General features: G+C 42.9%; 1 protein-coding gene across 1 annotated transcript in view; it reads right to left on the reverse strand.

Moving 5' to 3' along the window:
- Positions 1–22,044, reverse strand: part of LOC141760306 (protein kinase C-binding protein NELL1-like) — a 377,384-nt gene extending 355,340 nt beyond the window's left edge. Inside the window, exons 1-2 of the mRNA XM_074622982.1 lie at positions 21,688–22,044; positions 21,148–21,276 (exon numbers count right to left, since the gene is read on the reverse strand). Of these exons, the coding sequence (XP_074479083.1) occupies positions 21,148–21,276; positions 21,688–21,736 (178 nt within the window). The 5' untranslated portion in view covers positions 21,737–22,044. The remainder of the gene's footprint in view (positions 1–21,147; positions 21,277–21,687) is intronic.
- Positions 22,045–22,144: the final 100 nt, after the last annotated feature.

Raw genomic sequence — 22,144 nt, forward strand, 5'->3', positions numbered from 1 at the left:
TGCACACCAGGATAAGCTGGATGACTTGCAATTTCTACAACCACATTTTACAGTGATTAGAACTAAAAGAGTGTCCAATAACAGACCTTGAAGGTCTGGAAAGGTGTGCGCTGAATCGCTAAGAAATGTCATATATGAAATGCTATAGAAAAATGTAAGCAACCAAACCAGAAAGAGTAAAGTTAAAATGAAGTCCACAGCCACAATAGTAAAGTAGTAAAGTAAAGAAGAAGCTCTTAAGATAAAAGGTAATTAATTCTGCAGGTGTTTGGTCATAAACCTCAGTGTTGGACAAATTCTAAATTTGACGTGATGATGGTGCTGGAGGAAAAGTCAAAGGATCACTGAATTTCACAAAGACCATGAATGTCTGCATCGAATTGCATGATTATCCACCCCACAGTTGTTGAGACACGTCACCGTGAAATGTCAACCAGCTGTTAGGGAATCAAAGTCACTCAGAAGGGACTTTTTTACTTTACTCCCTTGATCCTTTGCCTCGCAGACCATCTGATTTCGGGCTGGATTCCGGAGGCTGATGCTGCGTGCATGATATTGTGACGGGAAAAGGAAAGTCATCTCCAAATGAAAAATGAATGCGCACAGGGAAATCGCTCTCGTCAAGTGGGTTGATAATGCCTGGTCACGTGAAACCGGCTCTGCGGCACACATGCAGACCGGCAGCCGTTTCCATCCATGGCGCTACTGGGTGAGCGAGCAAAGGGGCCCCGGTAAAGGGGCGTCGTTCGTCTTATGTCTCCTCCTTGGTGAGGGTAAAGGCAGAAGAAGCAAACCGTTTTATTACTTTGTATTCATGTAATGCAACAACAAAACTGCAGTTATAATAATCATCCGCTTATAGTGATCAATGTGACCCTGACAGATGTGATCATGATGAGCTGTTTCCACTGTAGTTGATGAATAAACCAGGTGTGTAATGTAGCCTATGCTTGCATTGCTCTAATTTCATGTTTTTTATGTAACATTTTAAATCCTTAATGTTAATGTCTCCGACCTTCCCCTGGTAAACCCTTGTTTAATGTCACAAAGCTATGAATTGTGGGTGGCAAAGTCCGGAGAAATGTGGACTATAACGGAAAGTGTGCATAGCGTCAAAATGTCTGTGAAGGAGCCCTCAAGCGTTTGGAGATTTGACAGTGGTACAGCCCTAAACCCTCATGGACTTTGCGGGAACCAAGGAGGGTGAAAAGGGGAGATGTAACGCGTCATCAACGCATCATTTCATCGTGGTACAACACATGCACAGCAAAATCTGGTCGGGACTCGCCGAAATTGAGACAATAGCAATGCACGACCGCATTTCCAGCTACACTGCGCATGTGTCATACCCCGTACCCCAAGACCCGTGTCCCAGCCTCTTTCAATAAGCCTTGACGGGAACACACCTCCAAGTCCATGAATGTGGATTTTGGGATTGGGCCAATAGGATTCATTCTCAGGGGACCACGGATGTATCATTTTAAGGCAATCCTTCCAATCGTTGTTGAGACATTTCAGTCCGGACCAAAGTGACGGACCGAATGATTGACCGACATGGCCATTTCTAACGCCAGCATGATTGAAATGTAGCAGAAGTGGGCCTAATAAAACAGCAGTGTAGTAGCATAATATAACAGCTAGCCCCTATGTAAGCAGTGGGAATGTTAATAATTAACCGACATTAAGCATATTAACGATTAACACTTTTGGTTAAAACGGTTAAAAGAAATGTTAAGCCGGAGCCGGCGTTACAGATACAGGAAGATAGGCTCCCGTCTATAGCTGAGGAGTTGTAGCCTCGGAGCACTTATTCACCGACAAATAAACTGTACGCACACTGTCTGCTACACCTATGTTCACAGCTATAATGCCACACACACGGTCTGTCGGGGAGCACGAAGCTACCAGCAGAGCTACATATGCTAACGTAGCACAAACACACACACTGTTTGTCGGATATTGCTTTCCTTAATCCGGGCAGACACACAGCTGACAACCTGCTAAACTGAACTAAATGTGCATGGAAACTTTTACTGGGAAAGTGGCTGCATGGCCACGACACTACACGCAGCATCGTAGCTGCTAAGTTAACGCTCCCAGACGGGTGAACTGAAGACTCAGTTGTCTGTTGTGCTCGTACACTGTAGCCGGCGCAGCGCTGCATGCGGGGAAAAAATCTTGTCAGTTAACGGTTAATAATCGGTTAACGAGGGTCGGATATCAGTTAAGAACATTTTTCAAAATTAGCATCCCTAGTATGCATATAGGAATTGAACATTTCTGACTTTGGAGACTCCTAAGACTCCTCTGGGGACACAGAGGAGTAGGCCGAAAGCAGCACACTGACAGCTCCAATTTTCACTGAGATTGCCCAATTTCTCTACAAACAAAAACGTATGCCATCAGAATAATTTCAAAGATCCATAAAATCCACACCAAGGGGCTTTAAAAAACATCAACAGATGGGGATAGAGGGCAAGGATTTCACAGTTTGGGTCCAAAAATTGCAGAAGGCAGCTTCACTGTAGAGCTTCGACGCCAGAAGTGGATCCTTTGCAGTAAATCTCCGCTATTGATCCTGGTCCCGGGAGGCCGCGATGCTCCGGACCAGTTATATGGATTTCAGGTTCTGGGTGTGCCGGATAAGATTATGTTTCCCCCACATCCAACTAAAGGCACTTGCTTCTGGCCATTGTTCCTCTACACTGCCTTTAATTTGACAGCAGGGGGGCAATAGAGACACGTCTGTCCCTTTAAGAGATATCGCCCTCATGTACGATGAATAATTCAGATGGAATAATTCCGCCGAGGTTCCTGTGAGGTGGGACCAGTGTCTCGCCTCCTCCAGCAGTAGGACAGCCAGGAAGCTCATACATAAAAGATGAAAGGTTTGATAGCCTCCATTGGATTCAGCGGCTGGGACTGAGCGCAGTAGACTTTAGAATCGTAGCCTGGCTTAGCTCGCAGCTTGTGAACTGCCCACAGCCTCTCGGGCCTGCCTGCATGGGGCTTTCTCTGTAATATCTGTGACATATGCAACCCGACTCCGCTCTGCAGTCAGGGGGGAGGTATAAATAGAAACAAAATGGATGCAGGAGAGAGAATGAGACCTCAATGGAACCACTCAGATTCTAGCCAATTCCCTACCAAACCTCCAGGAATACTTGTTTGGGTCACACTGTGCTGTTTGCTCTATTTGTGCTCGTCAAGATTTCTAAAATGTGTCATCACCTATTTCTCCCCCTTAAACCACCTAATGTCTGATTTCTCTGCAGCATCTGCAATTGTGAGCTAAATTCGGCTCTTTAATTTGCCATTTTTCCTTTTTCCATTTTGGTTACATGCGGCTCGGTCTCATCTCCACCACAAGAGAACAGACAGATCCGTTCGAGTGGAGCCAAACCTTACGCCTGCCCAATCGCCTGACACAAACATGATAACATTTCACTGGAGCACATCAAAGATTGGCATATTTTGGACTTTCTAAAAACAGGAGTAACATGCACGGCGCTGATACGTTGAGAGGAAAGGAAACCTGCAGTGAGATGTGGATTTATCGGCCCGTGTTGTTAGCCTCCCACCCTGCTTGGTTACCCCGAGGGTAAATCTGAAATACTAAAAAGACATAAAGGCCAAAACATTTTGGTCCAAGGCATTTGTCTTTTGATTAGCTGTCAAGAAACTCTATATGTGGAGAACCCAATATAACTAGTCATCAATTCAATCATGAACTCTTTCGCTACAGAGTCAATGGATTAAATCCCTGTTGGTACCAAAATGGGCCTTTGATATTGATTCATATACAGTAGCTTTGGGTTGACAAGAAATCTGTCAGCTGAAGATTTGATGGAAGTTTAAACGCTACTAAATCTATTAAGAATAAACTGGAAGTGAAATGGAACTGGTATATAGAAGATGCAACAAAATCATTAAGAGCTACGAGGCACAAAGCTGCTGCCTCTGCAAAAGTAAATGTGTTTATCATTTGGATTCCAGGTTGGATTTTCAAGAATAGAACATAAATTAAGCTTAGCAGCTGCTTTAAAAGCCACTTCTATTCGACATCTACTGTTGACTTTTTATTTACCCCTTAACATCCCCCGTCCCCCACCCCTACAGTACCCCTCTGAAAAAAAGGGGTGGAATAGTAAGGGGTTAACACTATTTAAATTGGTCTTACAGGTCATCCACAGACTCAAAAGCTGGGGCAGCGATAGGCTGCAATTCATTGAAAGCTGAACCTGCCGATGCAACCCGACACCTGACCTACGGAGATTTAAAATGCACCCAGCAAAACTAAAGGGGGAAGCTGAGAAAAGCTGCAAATGTCCTCTGACGCAATGCAAGCGACAAGCAGGCGAGAGCCAATCACAGTCGTTTAAATGCCCACAGTCACACTCGGACGCAGAGAATTGTTTACTACTCCGCTCCACGAGACGAGTGAGGATCGCATCCAGCGCAGATACAGGATGGCAACGCCAACAGGCTTGCCAGCTCAGGTGATTGTTGTATGAACACAGTTTCAACAGCGCATACCACAAGGTATAAAGAGAAAACAAAGCTATTCTGTACCCGTGAAACAAACTGTGCAACGGGGAATTAATTCCTTTTCTCATGTGTAGCACGGCTGCTACATCAGAAAACAACAGTCCAGTTGGAGCGGAGTATGTAAATTACTTGCTTAATGCAACATTCTCACAGAGCTGTAGCTCACGACAGGCCATAGACTGCCTGCCTACTACTACTTTGCATTTGTATGTGTGAATGCAGAGTTACAGTTGTGAGTCTCAAGGGGAGCTGTCCACTCAGCTGTGGTGCTGATTGCTACTTTACACACAGCAGCTCATGTTCCTTTACTTCCCTGTCCATGATGCACATATACAGCATACAAGCCCCCATTAAGGAAGATCTTGTACCTCATATTCTGCCTTTCTTTCCTCCATGTGTGAATGTCCGCTATTTAATTACCTCTGTCACTTCCACTTTCCCACACTGTCTAAGTCCTTACTAGAGGTCGCCCGACGGCCGATTTATCGGGCAGATTTTTTTACATTTTTTACATAATCGGCCTGAGCATATTAAGCCGATTAGCAAGCAGGCACATCTGCGGGCAGCCCAGTGTTGTTGTTGCTGTGGAACATGTGTGACACCCTGGTGTCAATCAAATTGCCATTCTACCGGCAGACCTCAGTAGATGTAACCCAGTGGGTTAACCTTTGCATGCGTGTGTGTGAGAAGAACAACGTCGTAACTGGGAGAAACCGGGAGAAAACGGTAAGGCTGAAATTCTTCTCTTTCAAAGCCTTATATATATTTAATTGGTTAGATATGAAATGTTACTTTTAGAGAGAAAATACTTTGGAACTGTATTGATAGCGAACCTCCAACCAACTACCTTACAGGTAGGGATGGGTACCAAAACCCGGTAACGGGCTCCGGGGCTAAATTTGTACAAACCGTAGTATTGATAGGCTCCGACGTTATCAATTCTGTTTTTGGTGACGGAGAATTTCTCTCCGTCGGTAACGTTAGCCGTGTGCGGGGCGGAGCAGCTCTCGCATACACGCTGCTTTAGCGCCGTGTTCAGACACACAGAGCTTCTGCTCTTAGTAACCATGGCGGAGAAAACTAAACTTCAGAAGCGTGATTACACTTTACTAGAGTTGATGCTGACAATGCTCGTCATGTGAGGGCAGAAACATAAGCAATTAGTCGAAACATTTAGCAAAAAGTTCACTTCCTCATTAAACATGTCTATGGGGTCCTACATAGCCTATATGACATCACCGCTAGTAGCCTGTGTGTAGTCCGCAGCATAGCAGATATGAGCAGAAGGCTGTGTAATACAAGTGAACGAAGTTATTATTATTTTTTTGTGATCACTTAGATTATGGCCATATGGCTTGTAACAGTGTCTGTCAACAAACAAAAATAAAAAACATGCTTTAGGACAGTTTTGGAAAGGTGCTTAAAAAGTTTTTAGCCCTGAACTATTACTACTATTAACCATCATGCACACTACTATAAATATTTGCCCAAATTCCTTCAATCACCGGTGTTAAAAATTAGATTAGATTAGATTAGATTAGATTAGATTGTAATGTGCATGGAATAATGAATTATAGGATAAATTACTTTAAAATAAAATAATAACCTTATATATTTTTTTTTTTTAATAATTGCAGTCTGATGGCTGAACAGAAATCTAACCCCTTATGGCAGTATTTCACTGAGCCAACACCAGAGAAGGCAAGGTGCAATATCTGCAACCAACTAGTGAGCATGGGAGCTGAAAAAGGGAAGAAGAAAAAATACCACAAACATGTTGAATCACCTGAAGTGTCACCACCTCCAGACTGATAAAGAGGCACAGAAGGAAAAAGAGGATACAGCAGCTGCTGCTCCAGCCATCTCACTTCAGCCCACTGTAGCACCAGATGTTTGATGCTCAAAGAAGATGGCAAAACTCTGAACCCAGGTAAAAAAAAAAATGATACTTTAATAACAGAAATGATTGCCACAGACAACCAGCCCTTTACAATTGTTTCAGATGTCGGCTTCCAGCGGCTGATGGCTACAGCAGAGCCAAGGTATGGCATCAAAAAGGAGAAGTAGCACCGCACAGACATGCTGGACAGTGTGCACAAAAAGGTTGAAATGCAAATGCTGGCTTCCATTTGTCTTTCACCACAGACTGTTGTTCTGGAGAAACGGAATCATTAATGAGTCTAGCATGTCGTTTTATAGACAATAACTGGGAAAGGAAACAGGTAGTCCTAAATGTCGAGGCCATGTCTGGCTCCCGCACTGGGGACTACATCAGCGAGTTGTTCCTTAGCATGCTGAAACATCGGGATATCAACCAAGACAGAGTGGTGCTTGTGCTCCGAGACAGTGGTGCAAACATGATTAAAGGCCTCAGACTGGGGCAACAATACCAGACCTCAGCTGTACTGCACACACACACACTACAGCTTGTGGTGATTGAGGGCGTCCGCAGCCAGAGAGTAGTGGGGGTCATTATTGTCAAGTTAAAGACAGCCACTCTGTGCTCGCAAAACAGCGTCTGAGTGCCATTCAAATAGGCGCCTATTGAGGAAGTGACTTTTGAGATGAGCAAAGCAGAGGCCTCCGTCTCCTGCATCATCCCAAGCATTGCTGTACTGAAGACGGTGCTTCAGGCAGAGGGTCCCACCACGAGGGGGGATCAAAACACTATGGGAAACCACGTTGCAAAGCTTGGAGAGACGATTTGCAAAGATCAAGGAAGACCAAATATTTGGTGCTGGCAACACTGCTGGATCTTCGGTACAAGGGTCACGTCTCTGCAGTAGACACACTGAGCAAGATGGCACAGAAATGGCTAAAAGAAGAGCACGCCATTATGTCCGAACAACAAAAAGCAGCCACCACTGGAGACCAAGGATCGGATCCGAAACAGAAAAAGCTGGAGGTTGAGGAGGAAGAGGAACCTGGTCCCTCTGGTCTTCTGGACCAAATGTATGCACATATTTTTGCAGGCTCGTGAAACTCCTGCTGAAGAGAGTGATGAGCATGGCATCTCTGAGCAGCTGGCGCGGTACCTCCGTGAGCCGTTGATTGACAGACAGACTGGTCTGCCATTAGAATGGTGGAAACGGAACACATCCCTCATATGCCTTCTTGCACCACTGGCAAAAAAAAATTCCTCTGCCCACCCCCCCTTATCTGTTCCCAGCGAGAGAATATTCAGTGAGATTGGGACCATCTATGACAAGAAGAGGAGCAGGAGCTCACGGGAGAAAATGCAGAGAAACGGTGTTTCCTGCACCACAACAACCACAAGTTCCAACAGGCAGACAAACAGCTGACAACCTGGCAGCTAATCTAAATGATGCGGTGGAGACTAAAGTGGCTGCATGTGTCCACGACAACATACGCAGCATCGAGGCTGCTGACTCTCCCGGTCGGGTGAACTCAGTTGTCTGTTGTGCTCATACACTGCAGCTGGTGATAAATTATGGATGTAACCTGTTTATGCATCTGCTTATCGTTGCAGCTGGGCGGCTTGTTAGGGCACTACAACCACAGCACCCCTGCATGAAACGCACTAATCTTGTCGGTCAACGGTTAATAATCGCAACAAGGGTCGGTTATTGGTTGGGGAAAAAAAATTCAAAATTAGCATCCCTAGGCGAGGGCGAGTCCGTACATTCCCGAGACATCTAGCTGACAGATACACAGGCAGGCAGTGGAGGCAGCAACAGTTTGTTTTTTCTCTTTTACTAATCAGTAACCTGTTGATGAAGTGTTTACATGTACAATTTATAAGCCAATTAGCCCTGAATTATAAGATTAAAACCGTGGTAAAACAGCCCTATAACACATGAAAGCAATGCACAGTGAGCTGTTCAAAAACACACAACATCTGGCGAGGTATCAGATCAGAGTTTTAACTACACACTCCCTGACGGCTGGGAGATGACGGAGACGAAAACATACACCATTACAAACAATTAGGAGCTCTTCTCTTCAGTGTATTGAAGGAGAGTAATCATTGTAATCAGCAGCAATCGCCTCGCCCTGCCTCAATTCAGGCTTAAAAACGTCAGGGAATCATTTTTCCCCCATCAGCAATTAGACGCCATCATTCTTACAATTCTTCATCATTAAAAGCACGTCTGTAGTCTACATTGATGGATTGTTACGGGGAACTTTTATCTGCATGAATCATTTTTCTTTTGGTAAAACAAAAGAATTAACAAAGTTCTACCTTGGAGCCTGTGATTTCGAGTTTTGGTGTACACTCTTTACAACAACCTGCTTCATCTATTTATATTTCATGTTGAGATTTTTCTAGTGTATCATTCACAGAATGCCTTTTAATAACTGCGAGAGAAGTGGTGAGAACCTGTTGCATTTACCTCTGGGTTTTATGTGCTAGTAGAGGGATTGATAGTTACAGCACTGTTCGTTTGCTAGGAAGAAGTGAGAATAGTCTCTTGGTTTCAGTGTCTGGGTGTCTTTTTCTATAATTGACTTCTTTCCTGTATGATTGGAACCGACAACAAAACCTGATGTTTACTGTTGATGTTTTAGAACAATTAAAATTTGAAGAAATGATTTCTTACATTAGGCTCCATTGTAGCGGCACTGGAAATTCAAAAAAGATCGTGATTTTCAATTGTTAAAATTAGGGCTGTCAATCTATTAAAATATTGAATTGCGATTAATCGCATATTTTTAATCTGTTCGAAATGTACCTTAAAGGGAGATTTGTCAAGTATTTAATACTCTTATTAAATTGGGAGTGGAAAAATATGTTTGCTTTATGCAAATGTATGTATATATTTATTAATAATTTATTATTATCAATTGACAACACAAAACAATTACAAATATTGTCCAGAAACCCTCACAGGTACTGCATTTAGCATAAAAAATATGCTCAAATCATAACATGGCAAACTCAAGACCAACAGGCAACAACAGCTGTCAGTGTGTCAGTGTGCTGACTTGACTATGACTTGCCCCAAACTGCATGTGATTATCATAAAGTGGGCACGTCTGTAAAGGGGAGACTCGTGGGTACCCAGAGAACCCATTTACATTCACATATCTTATCACTATCTGTTGAGAGACGAAGACATGGTTTTGGCCTTTTCATAGGATTGGCTAATAAGAAAAATATAGAACACCATGTATGAAGCATAAAGATTGAAGTAAATCATCTCTGTTGTAAACTGAACTCAAAGGTGAACTCAGTCACTCAGTTTGCCGGTTTAGCACCTATTGTCATGTTTTCTAGACTTCTACCTTTGACACACAAAATAATTATTGTATGTTTGACTGATGTTCTTGCAGTTTGGGCTCAGATTATATGGCCTCTTTGTAGCTCTGATGGTTGAATAAAGTTAACTTTAAAAAAAATCATATCTTTTCTATGTGACAAATATAATTGGCCTGTAGGCTCACTGGCATTCGCCCAACTCATCTTAAGCTGTGTTGGTAATTGAAATTTAGCATGTTCACATTATTTTGTCCACCCCCCAGGGTTTTTGGAGGGCAGAGAGAGGTGACGGCAGTTGGTTACTTTGTTTTCTGCTGTTAATAAAGTGCTGGCTGAACTTTGGGGCCCTCAATTTTTCTTTTCAGCTGTGAGCAATTGCAGAAATTGAGTGATTTCAGAGTTGCCAATTTAGCCGTTCATAACACACCTATTTTAGCTCACACAATATATATATATTTTTCCTTACAACAAGAAGTGTTTTGCAAAAGCCAAACAGAAGAGGCAGCTGTCGCTACATGTGAACGGATCCAGAAAAAGATGCTGGAGACCTCTGTGACGATTACCTCTCTGCTCTGGGTGGCGTTATGGAAAACCTGAAATGCTCCGGAATTTCTAATGTTCAAAATTGAACTAAAACCTGTACGATCACCGGTTTGCATTGTCAGCCGGGAAGAGTTATGGTAATGGTGTTCTGACATACCTGAAATTCATCAGTGTCATAGTTTCACTGAACCAGGTCCAGGATATGGAAAGCTAGAACGCATGGCTTATAATTGACCCTTTGCTAAGCCCCGCCCCCCGCTGCTACTCCATCAGAGCTACCATAGAGCCCACACTGTCTCTATCTGCACTCCCTGAATACATAGCATCTAATTTTTGGAAAAATTAAAAAGTGATTTCAGTGAGAAGCAGACAAAAATGGTCTATACTACGCGTTTGAGGGATATATCAGGATGTCAAACTGGGTCAGCAGTGAAAACAGGTTCAAAAGATAAAGACAGAAGCTAAAGCCAACAGATCACAGTGTCAACGTGAACCAGCATCACCTGGTGATCCAGACAGCAGACAATGAAATAAAGGAACAACACTGTTCCTGTAAAGCCGGGTAGGTCTTTATTCACGGTTCCAATCATTACAAAGCAAAAGCAGCATGCGTATGCATTCAGTATACCTGCAGTAGCTTGCGTAGCATAGTGTGCTAACACTATGATGTGCTAGCACACTCTCTGCTAATGTTAGCTCCACGGGTTTTTACGTCGAAACGTAACGTTTTTGAAACCTATATCTCCCTCCAACCTCTCCGGAAAACGAGTATCACTATTACAGGTGCCCAAGGCACAATGTTTAACCATGACTAGATTGAAATCCACAAAACCAGCCTAAAACAATGAAGAAAATCTGAAATAATTGCATGAGAGTCTACGGAGCAGAAAGCCCTCAAGTTGTCGGACCCTGCAGCTGGCCGACGCCACGCTATTACTGGACAGTCTGGATTCGAGGGGCGGGACTTGGCGAAGGCCGAAGGCCGAAGGCCGAATCAATTGGGATGATAATTGGCAACATTATATTTGACCCGGAGACCATCGGTGGAATCAAAACCAGATTAAACAAACTAATACTACATTTTAAATTGTCACAGTAAGGCAAGCTTTTAGCACAAGTCCCATTTTGTCAGAGAAAACAGCATTTCTAAAAAGGTTCAATTCAGCTTTCAGTAGTTCTAGTAAATTCAGAATAGTGAAGCAGGATTTGCTGACTTGTTCACAAAGAGTAGCGACCTTCCGCTGACTCGGTTCATTATAAATTGCTCTTCATCTGGATTTGGACACTTTTTCAGTTCTTTTTTGTCAGTTTTACATTCTGTGAGAGAAAAGCTAAAGGCGCTTATTGCAGTTTGGACAAACCTCAAACCCCCTGACATGCCATCAATGTAAGCAAGGCCTCTTTACAGTGAAAACTCTTCCCTGCATCGTGGACTGGACTTTCATAACTGCTGCTCACAGTCCAGCTCACTGCAGGGGTCCCACCCACATGGAAATGCAGCATCATTTGAGACAAAATGTCTGCATGGAAACAACAATTTCACTTGTGTCAACTACAATTTGATTGTCAACAATACGTCAGTGTTTCCTCTACCATTGCCCCCAGTAGGCCCCCCCGCCCCCCGAAAGAAGGAAACTAAATATTTACATGCACTCGTTATTGAGTGTTGCTGTCATTTACTGTCGACAGGGCTGTCCTCGACCAAAGAAATTCTTAGTCAACTAACAATCACATGATTTTGTCGACTAATCGATTAGTTTTAAGATAAAAGAATCACACAAAGTACCTCTTTAAATCTTGTGTTTACCAGAGAAGTGCTGATAAGTTTATTGAAATAAGTCATTCAGCATGAAAAAAGCATAAAAATGACTAATCAACTAAAGAAAACTTAGTCAACATAACCTAAGTTCACACTACACGACTCTCAAAGTCGTCAGATCGCTCTACTGTTGACACTATACGACTTGCTGTCTTGTAATCTGGAGTCTTTAAGTCGTTGTGGTTTTCACACTACATGACTGATCGACGATGGGAGGTCACACATTACGAGATCTTTCACTGAGAGGAGACCTCGATGAAGTCTCCAAACTACGTTTTGTCACGAAAACACGCGAGAAATTCACAGTAAATGACGTGATACCATACACGAGACATTGCTGATGTTGTCGTGTGTTCCCAAAACAGCCTGTTTCCACACTTTACTATTTATCCCTCTATGTGCAACAACAACTTTGCTCCGTGTTACAAATGCAACACATACATTAAATTGCTTTTGTTTGTTTCACCTCAAACCAGTGTCTTGCGCTCTCATTGGCTGCAGCTCGTGGCCTGAGTCCCCAACAGGTACAGATATTTAGCATGCTAGATAATGTATCTGCGAGGCATCAGCGAGCCATTGAATCGCGTATTTGAGCCTCGAGTGCCGATGTGTGAGCGTCGAACCAACGCCGATTTGCATCTGATCTCTGGCTTTTGTCGGGGAGCTCAAAAAACTGTTGGGGAGCAGAAAAATCAGAGCTAAAGTCGTGCAGTGTCAACTAGCTGTAAGACCAAAACGACCTATTTAGTCGACTTATCGACTAAGAGGGGGCAGCCCTAACTGTCGCGCTAGTTTCTCTCCTCTTCTCTGTGTTTCACCGATGGGGGGCGGGGCTTTGCACAGATTGAGTGTGTGTGTGTCTTAGTGTGAGGGCAGAGAGACCAGTATTAGCTGCTCTGTTTCAGCAATGTTGGGCTGAAATTCAACCATGGTGTTCTGTTGGGAAATGCAGCGCCTTAAAGAGTAGAAGAGCTATGAGTAAGAAAAAGTCTGCTAGCCGCTAAGCTAATTTATGCAGTGTAAAATGCCAAAAGCCAAGTTAGGCTTGGTAATCTTAAGAAACTAGCAAGAGTATAATGATTCTAAAAATTATCAAACCAAAAAAAACAGCCCAGTGTTGCCAATGACCTCTTTTCCAATGAAAGTAGCTAGCGGCACTAGCTCCAAAAGTCACTAAATCTAGCAAGAAAGTCGTCAAGTAAGCAACACTGACACTCATTAAGGCCAGCCTCTAAAGCTACTCCGCCAAAATGATCTTTATGATCGTAAACAACGAACGTGGCTACTGTTAGTACTCACAGTTGTCAAGCTAGCAGCTTGTGGAAGACTCCGGTGACGCGCAATGAGTGCACGGGCAGAGTATAGGCAGGTAGAGAGGCAGGTAGCCCCTCTAATCATTTCATTCGAGCCAAATGAAATCATAGGATGATCAGATTTATTGATTGCCGTCGGAATGTAATGAGAATTTCAACAAAAATAAATGTTATTAAAGAAGATTTCTAACTCTAGCTTCCACCTAACAGTGGTGTCTAGCGCCCCCCGCACCCTCACAAGCAGCCAATCCCCTCCCCCCAAGCAATCAACCTAGGGGGAAACACTGCATGTAAAGTTTGCAATCCCAGTATTAATGGTTTGTCATTATGGGAAATATGCTTATTCTCTTTCATGCTGAGTGTTAGATGATAAGCTTGATACCAAAACCTGATTAGGAAAAATTAAAAAAAAAGAATCACCCCCCCTCCTGAGCTTACTAATTAACACGTTACATCTTGGTTGTTTAATTGGTACAAAAACCTAAATGTGAAAACAACAAGTTGTGGTTAACAACACACAAGTCCCTGTAAAACAGAAACTTGTTATTTTGACACTTTGGTTGTAATAATGTGTTAATTAGTGAGCTTCTCTTGGCTGTAACTTCGCATTCAAATGACAGATACGAGAGTGGTATCACAATAACGCAATATTGAACAATTCCTTTGAGTGTTGTAATTTACAGTTTGAATGTACACTTTGTCTCCAGCAACCTCTACATCAGTGAATGATTTCCTGGCTTTTGACACCATGAAGCTGAGTTCCTAGTCAACAAAAAAAAATAGAACCCTTTCTTTAAACTCAAGACTTGGGCTGTATTTGAAACCTCATACTATACTAGTAGTACATACTAATTTGGCCAAAATGTAGCATGTAGTATACAAACAAAAGCAAAATCTACAGTATGCCAAAAATACTCAGATTTCATACTTATTTGGAAAAAATCTCCAGTATGCATCAGACCAGTCTACCTCACCTACTGTATCCCACAATGCAAAGCGCTGGGGTGGTACGGCCTATGGTCACAACAACAGCAGCCAAAAATGGCTCGTTTTTTTACATTTTTCGTAGCTATTTCATCACTAAATTCACTTCTGAAAATTTGTGAGGAGAGAAATCAACTGTGTAGATTTTGAATGTTTACAGTTTTACAATATTAGATGACGAATCGTACATTTGCTCCAACGTTTTTGGAGTTTAGAAGCCCGCCAGCCGGGCGGTCACGCTCACAGACCCCGCTATGAGCTGGCCGGAGCTCTCTCTAGAGACCGGTCTCATAGACAAGAGAGTTAAAAAGCTCATAGACCGCCAGTGACGCTCATAGACCGGCTACAGAGCAGCAGAGAGGCGAGGGACAGAGCTGCCTCTGACGGGGCAGAGAGATACCCGCTGAGACAACATAACCCTTTTTAACATTACTCTAATATTTGTAGGGATATCAGTCCACTGTGTTGTTGCTATAACTGAAGTTACTTGTTACAACTTGTTAGTTGTCAGTAGTATGTAGTAGGCGGTTTCAAATACAGCCTTTTTTTTGGTTGCCGCATTGCATTCTGGTCCGTTTTCAACTGCGTTTCCTCTCTTACAATGGATTTCTCCCTGCATGGTTGTTGAACTATGCAAAGTGTCTCTCTGATTCTGAAGGACATCAGAGAGACATTATGAGAGACATAATGATGCACACTTTACCTGCTACATTTTGCCAGTTATTCACAGGGATATAACAACAAATACAAAAAGAAATGCAATTCCCATCAGCTCCAGCTCTTTATGGGACAGTAGTTGAGGTGTTTCGGTGTGGATTTCAGCTTTAAATGAGGTCGGGAAAGAGGCTTTGATTGGAATCGACAAAAAGGTCGATAAAGCGTTAATTAAGGACCATTTCGGTCCTAAAACCAGACTGCAGAGTTGTTATATGTTAAGGATAATTGGCCTAAAAGGCCGAAAGGAGGCGTGTTTATAAATCTCGGGGATATCAGGATCAAGGCTGCATCTGTTGTTACCATTTAAGTGTTTAACATTAATGATTTTGAGCGAGAGAGTCGATGAAGAACAGAGGATCTATACTGACCAGACAGGTTTCACAGAGTCTAAATAAACTAGTATAATAGACTTGGAGTTCATTTTGGCTCTTATTGGAAAAAAACTTGAAAAAGGAACAATCTAACATGAAAATAAGATATGAAACAAATGACTTAATATTACTTGAAAACTGATAATCATATTTTGACTCTGGTCATGTGACAAATGGCCAAACCAAATTTCATTCAGCTTACAATTCGTTACCTTCAAATTAGGGCTGTCAAAGTTAACACGATGACGCGTTAACGCAAATTTGTTTTAACGCCACTAATTTCTTTAACGACTTAACGCAACTTGCGATTTTTAGGTCGTAGTGGGCTCAGTTTTAAAGCTAGAGTGAAGCTACTGGTGTCATATGAAACTAGAAAAACATAAGGAATCCATTGGTACCACCTACATTTAAGCAAGAAAAACTGTCATGGCCATTTTCAAAGGGATTTCACATGCAGTTTGGGGCAAGTCATAGTCAAGTCAGCACTCTGACACACTGACAGCTGTTGTTGCCTGTTGGGCTGCAGTTTGCCATGTTATGATTTGAGCATATTTGTTATGCTAAATGCAGTACCTGTGAGGGTTTCTGGACAATATCTGTCATTGTTTTGTGTTGTTAATTGATTTCCAATAATAAATATATACATACATTTACATAAAGCAGCATATTTGCCCACTCCCATGTTGATAAGAGTATTAAATGCTTGACAAATCTCCCTTGAAGGTACATTTTGAACAGGTAAAAAATATGGGATTAAAGGTGATTAACTATGGACAATCATGCAATTAATGGCAATTAAACATTTTAATCTATTGACAGCCCTATTTAAAACACAATGAAGGCCGTCCAGATCTTTTAAACCCCGCTGACCATTTTCAAACTCCTTCCCGTCAGTAAAATATCAGGCAGTAAAAATACAGTAGCTCAGTATTCAAGTATTTTTTGAAAGGTATACAGCCATGGATGCGCTCCTATGAAGCTGCATGGCACACCAGAAAATAAAATTGCTGGATGGATGAGAAATGAAGATCTTCATCTTAATACAGCCGTGAAAAAAAATGTAAAGTTTGTCCTGAGTGTGGCATTAAGGGAAAGGTCAAGTTGTTACCTAAATGGAAAGGATCTATTCTCTGCACAGCGGTCATTTCAGGACATCTCAAGACTCAGCTAGTCGAGCTTAGCTCTACATTGTCAGACCTGGTGGCTCAAAGTTCAACTTTCATGAATGTAACGACAGTTTGGTCCGAAACAAACACATTAAACCTACCCAAATATGAGGCGCATAAATACAATTAAAAAAAAAAAAAAAACAGACCCGAAAGGAATCCAAGGACGGCTGACTGCTCAAACAGCCCAGAGGATAATTAGATACGATTCAAAATGAGGTCAACCCAAACACATCCAAAGAGAGAAATTAACACCAAAACCGGCGGCAGCGTGATGTGGCACCAATTAACGAGCCATCACAGTTGAAGGGAGTTCACACATTTCACATCACACTCCTGGTCTTGCGTCAAAAACAATTTTTTCTCATGTAATGTACTGGAGGACGTACCTCATGATCAGAGCTGATCACAAGTCTGGCTGGATCCAGTTATTACACATATTGACACACAGACCCCAAAACCAATACAAGGGGGCTCTTCCTGACCCAGTTACACTGAATACAGTCTCAGAACCCATCGGCTATCAGTCTGACAAAGGATAAGCTTCGTGGGCTGCTTATTGTTTACAATACTATCAAGTAACTTGAGATACAAGACTTCCTTTTCCGCAGGCTGCTTAATGACGACGTGCACGACCGGATTATTTCACTAGTAGCCAGTTAACAAGCTAATTTTAAACCAATAAAAAGCTAAATCATCATCACAGATGACAGCTGGTGGGTTCCAAGATTGCATTGCATCCTCTTTTGCTCTCCACACGGACAGTTTACCTGCATTCAAACGTGATTGGTCAATACTACTTGGACTGTAAAAGAAAATTAGAACGTTTCCAATGCCAAAATCTTGTCCCGTTGCCATATGAATACAGAATCTGTTTATAGAGATTAGACTGAATATCATTTTGACACGGCCCGACTGAGGTCCCGAGCCATGTCTAAGATATTAGGAACCAAGTGGACCTCGAGTTTGGCCTTACCTTCTTATGTACATAGGCAGTTAGGCTGAATGCTTTAAAGGTCCCATATTGTAAAAAGTGAGATTTTTAGGCCTTTTATATTATAAAGCAGGTTTAAGTGCTTTATAAATACTGTTAAACTATCAAAACGCTCAATATACGGAGAAATACACACGGCCCGTATTCAGAAACTGCGCATTTGAAACAAGCCGTTATGATTTTTGTCCATTTGTGATGTCACAAATGGACAATATTTAGACCATTATACGGTTTTAAACGTAAACATTCTAAATGTGTCCCAGTTTATTTCCTGTTGCAGTGTATGTGAATGACATCTGCTGACAGGAAGTAAACATGAACCAAAACTGTTACCTAGCAACGCAATTCTGTTGAAATGCACTAAAATACACTATAATTTGCTATAAATGATAAAATTGTGCTGTATTATAAAAAGTATATATCTACAGATGGGGACCATTTGCACCAATCAAACAGGCATATTGTGTCCATTACTCCCATCCACATTAGCTTTGGACCAATGGAGACTCTGATATGATTGTGACACATCAAGGCAATCTATCATGAACCAGTCACTTCGCTCAGGGCGCAACAAACCGTTCCTGCTGCTGCTAGCTAGCTGGCGAGCATGGAGAAATATTTGAGTCAGTCTATATCGTCAAGTGACGCTAAGCCTGAACTAGCTAAATTGAGAAAATATGATGACAGTTACATCGAGCGACAGCGAGTAAAATGCATCATGTGTCTTCAGGTGCTAGCGAATGAAGCCTTGAAGCCGGCCAAGCTAGTGACATCTGATTACAAAGCACCTGGAATATCAAGGCAAAACAAAGTGGTGTTAACATGATTCAAATAGAAACGTGTTTCTGTTTATCGCTATCAAACAGGTCTGAAGTATTTAGGTTGAAAAGTTTTAGAATACAAATACCAATGACATCTAAGAGTACAAATGTGAGTGAGCATTATGCTTAATCTGTGTTACAACTATGAGGAGGTCCTTGGAAAATGTTCTCCCCTTTTAAGGGATCCCTGGCCCCAAAATGTTTGAGAACCTAACATTCCCCTCTCTGGTCCCCTCACTTGGAACCAAGAATGTCTGCATCACATTTCATGGTAATCCATCCAATAGTTGTTCAGGTTTTTATAAAATGTCATATTTTCAAGAACTGAGCACTTATTTATCAGTCTGATGAGGAAAGACCTGTACGATTGAAGCACCAACATAGGTTTGAAGTTGAGATATTTCACTCAGGACCAAACCGACAGATCGACAGACCCTACATGTAGCCATAGTGGGATACCAAAGTACAAACCGATAACCGCCATCAAAATAACTTTAAATCTATATCAACATTGGGAGAGAGGAGGGTGTCTGAGTAATGAGGTTGACAATCCGGATTCATATGTAGGATGAGAAACTAGGTCGGCCCTCTTCTGGACAAACTAAACTTTATTCGCAGCAAGTTCCCCGCACTATAAAGCAATCCTGTTGATGAAAGGTACAGAGACTATAAGAACAAATATCTTAGCGATTAGCTGAGCTTTGTTCCCCGCTATCACAGCAGGGGAATATCAGCATTTTTCTTTCTCTTCATCCAGATACGGACTTTTTCGCGGAGGCTGAACTCGTCCGCCTTTCATCGATGGCACTGGCACATTATTCTGGTGGAAACGTTAAAGAGAAGAAACCATCTGTTGTTTGTAAATCACTGGCTAACTGGGAGACTGGAGAGACTGGTCCCAGTGTCCAGTCAGAGACGCTGCCAGAGCCCTTTCTCTCTTTCTCTCTCAGTGCTATCGACACTAATTGGAACACCACATTGCCCTATTTCCCCCCCTCCCCGAGCCGCTTGATCAGCATTACAATATGTTCCGCCACAATTTCTGCAATCAAACAGATGAAATATGATATTGAGCTCAGAGCACAACGTGATTGCATACAGCATACATAAATCATCTTGAATAATCACTGAGCCAATCCACGCAGCTTCTGCTAGACGGGTAAATCATGACCCGTTTGTCGTAACCTGTTAGAAGAACATCAACTTTTTGCTGCAACTTTGGCTGCTGTGCTGTGGAGCCATCTGGGTCACCGGGCCATGAAAGCAGCGCATGGGTGGGCGAAGTGTTAAATAGGTCACAACACCAGCGTCCTCGCCAACACTCACGGGTCCAGTTTCCCGACTGGATTAGCCTCCCGTTTCCCACACTATCTAGCTGCTGCACCCCGACCCTGGGAGCCTGGAGACCGTAGGGAGAGCAGCTGGGAGTAGGAGTGTGTATGTGTGTGTGTGTATGTGCATATCAAGTAAAAAAGTGAGGTTATGTATCCCGTATGGCCTCCAGCACTGAATCTTGGACAGCTTCACCTCGGCAGAGTCGGCCAAGCTGCCCTGACTTCATTCATACAGAGCCAGTGGCACATCGAGCCAAGCACTCTAGAAAATAAAACCACACAGCGCACCACCACCACTCTGCCGATATTCAACACCCAGCGCTGCTTATTTGGGATTCAAGCTGCTGGTGTTTGTGCCAGTATCTTTGAATTTGAATATTTCCATGCCAGAAAAGTATAAAAAAAGACTCCCCAACATTGAGTTTCCGTCCAGGTTTGAACATTTTCTGGGCCACGATGAGACAACAACTCCTCTCCAATTTAATGTGAATCTCATACATACTGCCTTTTTGAATATCGAGCTATTCAAAATGACATTAAGTTTCAAATATGATAATAAAATTCCCATCGCAGGTTTTTCCTGGTTTCCAGATTTTCTGTAGCGGCAGCCAAGCAGAAAACAAAGCACAAAGAAGCAGACAGCAAGCAACTAATCACTAAAAAAAAGTCTCTTTCTCCATCTTCTCTCACTAGATTCTTTCCTCTTTCCTCTTTCTACTTCTCTAACAACTCAGCCTATAGCTGCTTACAGCCGAGTGCACACCAGGCAGGCGGAAAAACTTCTACCAAAATAGTCCTTTTCAGAGTGCAGACGCAAGTGAGCATCTGACACTGGTTACGCATCTCAACATCAACTATTAGGACTTTGACATTTATGCATAATTATTATGGGGGTTTTCTCTGAAACCAGCCACATAGTGTGTGCCCTTCAGGGTCCTCTTAAGCACCAGTTGTTGGGATTAAACAACACTGTATGGGGGTGCCACTGGAAACAGTGGAAAATAAGTGCTGTAGAAAATCCTACACAGACCAGAGCTGCTCAAGTGTGTCCAGAAAGCATCACAAAGCTGCTTGGGACAAATTAAATGTGGAGTTAATTATGAGGAGGAGGAGGCTCCCTGGAGTGTTCCCCTTTCTGCATCCCAGCTAACACCATGAAAGGTGTGGCTCTGCTGCTGCTGCTCACACCAAACTACCGAAACAAAGGGGGCCATGACACAAGGAAGACAAAAGACATGTTCAGAACTTGAGCAGCGCGACTAATGAGGGAGGAAATGTGTCAGCTGTGCTGTGGTGCTGGAGGAGAGCAGCCTTACCTCGAAACAGGAAGGCTTTGCTGCTGTTGTGAAGCCCCGCCACTTGGGTAATTCCATAGGTGGCATTCGCCAGGTCAAATTCGTTGATGATATCAATCTGGTAGTCTTGATCTGATCCGAAAGCCAGAGCTGTGTGGTGGGAGAGAGAGAGATGAAGGTTATGAGGGTGTGAAGCAGCATCTCACAAGCACTGCTTATGTGTGCATATGACTGCTTAAAATGTCGGAGAAAAAAAAAAGTGCCGCCGTTTTCATTTACACGTAAACGCACCGCAGCCAACACCTGTGTTCTGCACGGGGCTGGCTCGAGGTGCACCGCGCGCACACGTTTAAAAGGTAAAAGGTGTCAGTCATCCACTTTATACCTTTGGTTTGCAAAAATATCAACTCAACAAACTGCAGGTGGTAAAAAAAAAAAAAACAGCAACAGCCCACCAAACAAATGAGACGCGCTCGAGCAGCTCAGGTGCGAACTGAAAAAAAGCGGAAAAAAGACGAGGAACGTGACTCGCGACCAAAAATAAGAGTTCCTACTACTCACCTGGTTTGGTAAAAAAGAGAAGAGGAAACAAAGCCACGTAAATATCCATTTGTGTGTGTTGTTGTTGTTGGGGGTGAGTTTCGCTGTACAGAGAGTCCTCTCGGCCGGTGAGCTCCTCGTCTGCTGCGTGTCTCTCTATCTCTGCTCACTCGAGCCGCTCTGGTCCGTCTGGCGCCGTGTGCACCCGCACCGCTCTCACCTCGCCTGGATGTGGAGGAATGGTCCACCTCACCGGAGCGGGAGGGGGGGGGGGGGTTCTCTCGGTGCCAAATCGTTATAATCGCGTTATAACGTTTGAACGTGTCGAATCGGTGAGAGCTTGGCATCAACAGTGACAGACGAACGCGTTTATTACGGATATATTTTAAACTGGACGGCAGACTGAATGTTTTGACAATATTCTCAATTATCAATCTGTGAAGTCCCCCCCCCACCTCCTCCTGTTCAGACCGCCGAA

The sequence above is a fragment of the Sebastes fasciatus genome, chromosome 2 (genome assembly GCF_043250625.1).
Source record: "Sebastes fasciatus isolate fSebFas1 chromosome 2, fSebFas1.pri, whole genome shotgun sequence".
NCBI classification, from domain to species: domain Eukaryota; kingdom Metazoa; phylum Chordata; class Actinopteri; order Perciformes; family Sebastidae; genus Sebastes; species Sebastes fasciatus.